Source organism: Piliocolobus tephrosceles, chromosome 16 (genome assembly GCF_002776525.5).
Source record: "Piliocolobus tephrosceles isolate RC106 chromosome 16, ASM277652v3, whole genome shotgun sequence".
NCBI lineage: Eukaryota > Metazoa > Chordata > Mammalia > Primates > Cercopithecidae > Piliocolobus > Piliocolobus tephrosceles.
The window spans coordinates 52,755,620-52,764,058 of NC_045449.1; the positions used below are offsets into that span (position 1 = coordinate 52,755,620).

At 52.8% G+C, this 8,439-nt stretch overlaps 1 protein-coding gene across 2 annotated transcripts in view; it reads left to right on the forward strand.

Moving 5' to 3' along the window:
- LOC111525814 (ankyrin repeat and SOCS box protein 16) overlaps positions 1-7,540 on the forward strand; it is a 49,980-nt gene extending 42,440 nt beyond the window's left edge. The window contains exons 2-5 of one of the 2 annotated variants that reach the window (XM_023191449.2): positions 895-1,162; positions 5,869-6,361; positions 6,730-6,843; positions 7,328-7,540. In XM_023191449.2, coding sequence (XP_023047217.1) covers positions 895-1,162; positions 5,869-6,361; positions 6,730-6,843; positions 7,328-7,513 — 1,061 coding nt within the window. In that variant the 3' untranslated portion in view covers positions 7,514-7,540. Of the gene's footprint in view, positions 1-894; positions 1,232-5,868; positions 6,362-6,729; positions 6,844-7,327 lie in introns of those variants that run through there. The other variant, XM_023191446.2, reaches the window with a different exon arrangement.
- Positions 7,541-8,439: the final 899 nt, after the last annotated feature.

An 8,439-nucleotide genomic window follows, 5' to 3' on the forward strand; every position in this document is an offset into this window, starting at 1 on the left:
CTCGTGATCCGCCCGTCTCGGCCTCCCAAAGTGCTGGGATTACAGGCATGAGCCACTGCACCCAGCCCTAAATATTTTTTTTCCTTTTTAAATTAAAAAAAAAAAAAAATAGCCAAGCACGGTGGCTCACACCTATAATCCCAGCACTTTGGGAGGCCAAGGCGGGCAGATCACGAGGTCAGAAGTTCGAGACCAGCCTGACCAACATGGTGAAACCTCATCTCTACTAAAAATATAAAAATTAGCCAGGCATGGTGGCGCGTACCTGTAATCCCAGCTACTCAGGAGGTTGAGGCAGGAGAATCGCTTAAACCCGGGAGGCAGAGCTTGCAGTGAGCCAAGATTGCACCACTACATTCCAGCCTGGGCGACAAAGCAAGACCCTGTCTCAAAAAAATTAAAATTAAAATTAAAAAATAGAGGCAAGGTCTCACTATGTTGCCCAGACTGGTCTCAAAACTCCTGAGGTCAAGTGATCATCCCACCTCAGCCTCCCGAAGTGCTAGGATTACAGGTGTGAGCCACCACACCAGGCCCCAAGGTGAACAAAAAAAGCCATTGACACTATTAGCCATTCAAAGACGCTGAGGTTTCCTTAATGGGAGTCACTCTACTTAGTTGGCCCCTGTGGTTTTATACAGCAATTAATTTTTTATGACACATACTATGTTTTATTACAGATTGATAAGCTGTTCTAAAAGGCTGTTCCAATTTATTCTTCCAGTTAAGGACTTGAATAAGCCCCTTTCCACAGGTACAGCCTGGCACAGTGTTTGTCCTCAGCAGACCATGCAGAGGGAAGGCCAGGGTCAGCTGTTGGCTGGAACCAGCATCCCCATTCCCTGCCCTGCCCTGTCTTATGCACCACGCCCCAAAACTATTTGCTCTTCTCAGGGTTCTGGGTGCTGACCCCCAAGACCAAGCAGACGGCACCCCTCGCCATCGCCACAGCCCGAGGCTACACAGACTGTGCTCGCCACCTGATCCGGCAGGGAGCTGAGCTGGATGACCGCGTCGGGGGTCGCACTGCCTTGCACGAGGCCTGTGCCCGGGCCCAGCTCGACTGTGTGCGGCTGCTGCTGACCTTCGGAGCCAAGGCTAATGTGCTGACCGAGGAGGGCATGACTCCCTTGCATCTCTGCACGATTCCCGAGTCCTTGCAGTAGGTGCCTGGGGACTGAGACCATTTGGGGAGGAATGTGTGTGTGTGTGTCTCCAGCTCACAGGCCAGAAGAGGGAAGCTGACAACTACATGCAGCTTTGTGGTTCATAAAGCATCTCACATACACATCTTCACAATAACCTGGAGACAGGCCTCATTCTACAGATGAGAAAAATGAAGCTCAGAAAGGTTTAGTAACTTGTCCAAGGTCACATCTGCTAAGCCCAGGAGGCAGAAGCCCTGTTGCTTTTTGGGAAAACTGTTCCAACTGCGGTCTCCAATTCCCTGTGAATCCTTTGTAGCCAAACCTAGCTGGGTTTTTTTTCGTTTGTTTTTTGTGTTTTTGAGACGAAGTCTTGCTCTGTCGCCCAGGCTGTAGTGCAATGGCGTGATCTCGGCTCACTGCAACCTCTGCCTCCTGGGTTCAAATGATTCTCCTGCCTCAGCCTCCCGAGTAGCTGGAATTACAGATGTGTGCTACCACGCCCAGCTAGGTTTTCTATTTCTAGTGGAGATGGGGTTTTGCCATGTTGGCAGGCTGGTCTTGAACTCCTGACCTCAAGTGATCCACCCGCCTTGGCCTCCCAAAGTGCTAGGATTACAGGCATGAGCCACCATGCCCAGTCTAAATTCCTAGTTGTTTTGAGGTATTAAGAAATATCTGGCCAGGTGTGGTGGCTCACACCTGTAACTCCAGCTACTAGGCGGCTGAGACACAAGAATCGCTTGAACCCGGGAGGCGGAGGTTGCAGTGAGCCGAGATTCTGCCACTGCACTCCAGCAACACTATCTAAAAAAAAAAAAAAAAAAAAAAACTGGGCGTGGTGGCTCACGCCTGTAATCCCAGCACTTTGGGAGGCTGAGGCGGGCAGATCACGAGGTCAGGAGTTCAGGACCAACCTAGCCAACATAGTGAAACCCTGTCTCTATTAGAAATACAAAAAATTGGCCAGGCGCGGTGGCTCAAGCCTGTAATCCCAGCACTTTGGGAGGCCGAGACGGGCGGATCACAAGGTCAGGAGATCGAGACCATCCTGGCTAACACGGTGAAACCCCGTCTCTACTAAAAAATACAAAAAAAAACTAGCCGGGCGAGGTGGCGGGCGACTGTACTCCCAGCTACTCAGGAGGCTGAGGCAGGAGAATGGCGTGAACCCAGGAGGCGGAGCTTGCAGTGAGCTAAGATCCGGCCAGAGTACTCCAGCCCCGGCGACAGAGCGAGACTCCGCCTCAAAAAAAAAAAAAAAAAAAGAAAGAAATACAAAAAATTAGCTGGGGCGGGCGTGGTGGCCGGCACCTGTAATCCTAGCTACTCAGGAGGCTGAGGCAGGGGAATCACTTGAAGCCAGGAGGCGGAGATTGCAGTGAGCCGAGATTGTGCCACTGCACACCAGCCCCTGCGACAGTGTGAGACTCTGTCAAAAAAAGAAAAAAAAAAAGATAGATCTACAGGCCAGGTGCAGTGGTTCACACCTGTAATAACTACACTTTTGGAGGCAGAGGCAAGAGGATTGCTTGAGTCCAGGAGTTTGACAACAGCCTGGGCAACATAAGTGAGATTTTGTCTCTACTAAAAATAAAAAATAAAAACTAGGTGGGCATGGTGGAATGAGCCTCTAGTCCCAGCTACTTGGGAGGCTGAGGCAGGATGATCTCTTGAGCCCAGAAGTTCAAGACCAGACTGGGCAACATAGTGACACCCTGTCTCTATAAAACATAGAGTTAGCCGGGCATGGTGGCGTGCATCTGTAGTCTCAGCTACTCAGGAAAAGCACTTGAGCCCAAGAGGTCTAGGCTTCAGTAAGCTATGATCATGCTGCCACTGTACTCCAGCCTGGACAACAGGGCAAGACCCTGTCTTAAAAAAAAAAAAAAAAAGTGGGAGGAGAGGTATGGGGGTACCTCACACCAACGTTAGGAAACACAGGGCTAGATTTTTTGCTTTTGGAGACAAGGTCTCACTCTGTTGTCCAGGCTGGAGTGCAGTGGCACAATCATGACTCACTTGTAGCCTCAATTCCTGGGCTCAAACGATCTTCCTGCCTCAGCTTCCAGGGAAGCTGGGATTATAGGACAGTGCTACCATACCTGGCTATTTTTTAAAAAATTATTATTTTTAGTAGAGACATAGTCTTTCTATGTAGCCCAGGCTGGTCTCTGACTCTTGAGCTCAGGCAATCCTCCTGCCTTGGCCTCCCAAAGTATTGGAATTATAGACATGAACCAAATACCAACCCTGCCACTTTTTTTAAGGTTGGCAGTTTCTTGGAGTCCCTGTATGAGGGTATTTGCACTTTTACAATCAGGTCACCGGGTGCAGTGGCTCACGCCTGTAATCCCAGCACTTTGGGAGGCCGAAGCGGGCGGATCACGAGGTCAGGAGATCGAGACCATCCTGGCTAACACGGTGAAACCCCATCTCTATTAAAAATACAAAAACTTAGCCGGCGTGGTGGCGGGCGCCTGTAGTCCCAGCTACTCGGGAGGCTGAGGCAGGAGAATGGCGTGAACCCGAGAGGCGGAGTTTGCAGTGAGCTGAGATCACGCCACTGCACTCCAGCCTGGGTGACAGAGTGAGACTCCGTCTCAAAAAAAAAAAAAAAAAAAAATCAGGTCAACAGACAGGGTGGCAGGTAAGGATCCAAGGGCTCCTGGAAGACTCTCCACTGCCCACAAGCTGGGGACCTCTCTCCGCTACATCTAGATGAGGTCCAAGAAGTGGTCCACATTTGCCAGCCCTTTCTTGGGTTCTTACAGGCATTTGGTGTGCCTTCCAACAGACTTCATCTTTCTAAGTAACGTGAGAATGCCCACTTACTGGAACCCTACTGAGCGAGCTTTGGAGTGTTACTTAAATTTAGTATTTGAAGGCCAGGTGTGGTGACTAACACCTGTAATCCCAGCACTTTGGGAGGCCGAGGCAGGGGGATCACGAGGTCAGGAGATCAAGACCATCCTGGCCAACATGGTGAAACCCTGTTTCTACTAAAAACACAAAAATTAGCCAGGCATGGTAGTGCACGCCTGTAGTCCCAGCTACTTGGGAGGCTGAGGCAGAATGGCTTGAACCCGGGAGGTGGAGACTGCAGTGAGCCAAGATGGTGCCACCGTACTCCAGCCTGGGCGACAGAGCAAGACTTGGCTCATACCTGTAATCCCAGCTCTTTGGGAGGCCAAGGCAGGTGGATCATGAGGTCAGGAGATCGAGACCATCCTGGCTAACATGCAGTGAAACCCCATCTCTACTAAAAAAAAAACGAAAAAATTAGCTGGGTGTAGTGGTGGGTGCCTGTAGTCCCAGCTACCCAGGAGGCTGAGGCAGGAACATGGTATGAACCCGGGAGGCAGAGCTTGCAGTGAGCCGAGATCACACCACTGCACTCCAGCCTGGGCGACAGAGCGAGACTCCGCCTCAAAAAAAAATTTAGTATTTGGAAACAAAAATTAGCCTATGATTAGAATTTACCAAGGAGATAATTCAGTAGCTTATGGAAGACTGGCTGCTACTCACATCTTGGCTACAGAGCAAGACACCTACATGGAATATGTGAGCAAGAATTTTGGCCATTTTGGGAAAGGGTATTTGGTTATCAGGGTTTCACTGAGGATGGTGGATCTGCTCCTGAGTTTCCAGAAGCTGCCGTTCTGGCTTTTTAGTTATAAGTTACTGTTAGTTTGGTTTCATCATTATTAATTTAGTTTGTTGCATGTTTGGTTTACCCTGCAGTAGGTAAGGATGCATGTTTGCTGCCACAGTGTTCTGGTCTATAATTTTCCCTGGAACTGGGAAACATGTGCTCTCTAAAACCTGTTTTTGTTGCTGTTTTTCCTTTGGTTTTGTTTTCTCTAGGGGAAAGTGGAGGAGGGTGGCCCCAAGTGCCTGCCTTTGCTTGAATGATTGTGGCCTGGTTTAGAAGAGTGGTCTTTTAAGTGTGAGGGCAGAAATAAAATATTATAACTTGTATTTTTGTTTTGGTGCATACTTTTTAATTTTCTGTGTTTCATAACGTACACAGAAGTGGGTTTTCCAAATTTTGTGCTATCAAAATGTTAGGAAATAAGGCCTGGTGTGGTGGCTCACACCCGTAATCCCAGCACTTTGGGAGGCCAAGGCAGGAGGATTGCTTGAGCCCAGGAGTTTGAGACCAGCTGGGGCAAATGGTAAGACCCTGTCTCTACAAAAAATAATTTAAAATCTATTAGCCAGGTGTGATGGTGCCCACCTGTGGTCCCAGCTACTTGGGAGGCAGAGGCAGGAGGACTGCTTGAGCTTGGGAGGTCCAGGCTACATGAGCTGTAATTGCACCACTGCACTTCAGCCTGGGCAACAGAGAGGGACCCTGTCTCCAAAAAAAAAAAAAAAAAAAAAAGTTAGGAGACAACTGACAACTGAGACAGAGTAGACTCTGGGAGGGACTGTCTGAGGCAGTGAGTACTATTTCTGGTGCAGCCACTAACTTGCTGTGTCCTTGGCTGCACAAATCACTTCTGGGCTTAAGTTTTTCATATGAAAACTGAAGATGCTTCTGGTAGCTCTCAGCACCTTCCAGTTCTGTTGTGTGTAGCGGGGCTTGTGTGATTCTCATGGAGGACACCAGGTAGGACCTCAAGGTGAGAGGGGTGGAAAGAGAAGGGAGGGTGACAGCAAGCTGAAGGGGTCCCAGGCCTTCAGGACTTTCCCCGGGACCTTGCTCTCTTGTCCCCAGGTGCGCCAAGTTGCTGCTGGAAGCAGGAGCGACGGTGAACCTGGCGGCAGGCGAGAGCCAGGAGACGCCCCTGCATGTGGCGGCGGCGCGCGGCCTGGAGCAGCATGTGGCTCTATACCTGGAGCATGGCGCCGACGTGGGCCTGCGCACCAGCCAGGGCGAGACGGCCCTGAACGCGGCGTGCGCTGGGGCCGAGGGCCCAGGCAGCTGCAGGCGGCACCAGGTTGCGGCGCGCCGGCTCCTGGAAGCTGGAGCTGATGCCCGGGCGGCCGGGCGCAAGCGCCACACGCCGCTGCACAACGCCTGTGCCAACGGCTGTGGGGGCCTGGCCGAGCTGCTGCTGCGCCACGGGGCCCGGGCTGAGGTCCCCAATGGGGCGGGCCACACGCCAATGGACTGTGCACTGCAGGCTGTCCAGGACGCCCCCAACTGGGAGCCTGAGGTCCTCTTCGCCGCACTGCTGGACTACGGGGCCCAGCCTGTGCGCCCTGAGGTGCGCTGGGAGACCCTGAGATAGGAGGCTTCTGTGTGGGGGAGCCCACGGCTGGAGCTGCTCAGCCTCTGGAAAAGAGTGAGGGTCCAAGAGACTGAAAGCCCACCCTCAGTGGCCAGGGGGCTGTCCCCAGCTTGGGAGGGGGAGAGAGGATTCCGTGAGAGAGTCCAAAGGAGGGAAGAGCCCCAGAGGAAAACTGGGGCCAAAAGGTTTGAGCACTTGAGGGTGGAGTAGACAGAGGCACAGAAAAGGGAAGAGACTCAGACCTTAGACCCCCAGATTAGGCTAGGATTGGCCATGTGGGTTGAGACTTGGGTCTGCCCTCGGCTGCGGAAGGCATGTGCCCAATACGCTCTTTTGACCCCTAGATGCTGAAACACTGTGCCAACTTCCCTCGGGCCCTGGAAGTCCTGCTTAATGCCTATCCTTGTGTCCCATCCTGTGAGACCTGGGTGGAGGCGGTGCTCCCAGAACTGTGGAAGGTATGTCTGCCTCAGGGCCGAGATGGGGAGGAGGGATGAGCCACAGGTCTATTCCTTCAGGATCAGTGTCATGGAGGGAGCAGCAGGAGGGTCCCTGGGTAGAGAGGATGGGTAGAGTGGCACCCCTGAGTTTCAGGGTTCCCCCTCCCCCTGGTACCCCAGGCTGACCCCCTAACTCCACACACCTCTCCTGCCTCCCTCACTTGCATCAGCACAGACATTTATCTGGCATCTCTACCTTGGTGGGCACTGTGCTAGCCTCTCTGGGGTGGGAGTGGGTGCAGACATAGTGAAGACCCTTCCCTGAAGTGGAGCCCCAGCCCCCATTATCACTGCAGGGCCTCTATGGTTCTGAATCTGAGTCCTTTGAGACACACGAAACACCCAGGTGGGTGCAGGCTGCAAAATCCCAGGACCCTCACCACTGGGTTGCCCCCAGATGGTAGAGCAAGGGTCATCTGACCCTCTTTTACTCCTGGTCTAGGAGCACGAAGCCTTCTACAGCTCGGCCCTGTGCATGGTGAACCAGCCAAGGCGGCTGCAGCACCTGGCCCGACTAGCTGTGCGTGCTCGGTTGGGAAGCCGCTGCCGGCAGGGTGCCACCCGGCTGCCACTGCCCCCGCTCCTCAGGGACTACCTGCTGTTGCGTGTGGAGGGGCGCATCCAGTAAGCCCCATGTCAGGCTGTCCCATGGTGTGTTCTGCCCTTCCCACCTGTCCCCGCCTCCAACCCCGGAGGACCAGTTCCTGGCCCTCTTTTCTTTTCTTTTTTTTTGAGACCTAGTCTCACTCCGCTGCCCAGGCTGGAGTGCAGTGGGGCTATCTCGGCTCACTGCAACCTCTGCCACCTAGGTTCAAGCGATTCTTGTGGCCCAGCCTTCTGAGTAGCTGGGACTACAGGCGTGAGTCACCACACCTGGCTTTTTTTTGAGACAAAGTCTCGATGTTGTCCAGGCTGGAGTGCAGTGACTCGATCTTCGATCTTCCCTCACTGTAAGCTCCGCCCCCCGGGTTCACGCCATTCTCCTGCCTCAGCCTCCCGAGTAGCTGGGACTATAGGCGATCACCACCACGCCCGGCTAATTATTTTGTATTTTTAGTAGAGATGGGGTTTCACAGTGTTCGCCAGGATGGTCTCGATCTGACCTCGAGATCCGCCCACTTTGGCCTCCCAAAGTGCTGGGATTACAGTCGTCAGCCACTGCGCCTGGCCTAACTTTTGTATTTTCAGTAGAGACAGGGTCTCACCATGTTGGCCAGGCTGTTCTCACACTGACCTCAGGTGATCCACCTGCCCTGGCCTCCCAAAGTGTTGGGATAAAAGGCGTGAGCCACTGCGGTCAGCTGCCTGCCCCTCTTTTCTGTACTCCATGTGCTGTCCTGGTCCACCTCATCCCTCCATGGGCTTCTTGAGACACCTGCTGACCTCTAACAGGACCTGAGCTTCAGACCCTCTCTCCAGCAGGAAGGGCTGCAGACTCTGGCCTGTTCCCAGACTTGGCCTTTACCTCCCTCCTCCTCCTGTGTTGACCAGCCTGGCCAACATAGTGAAACGCTGTCTCTACTAAAAATACAAAAATTAGCTGGGCATGGTGGC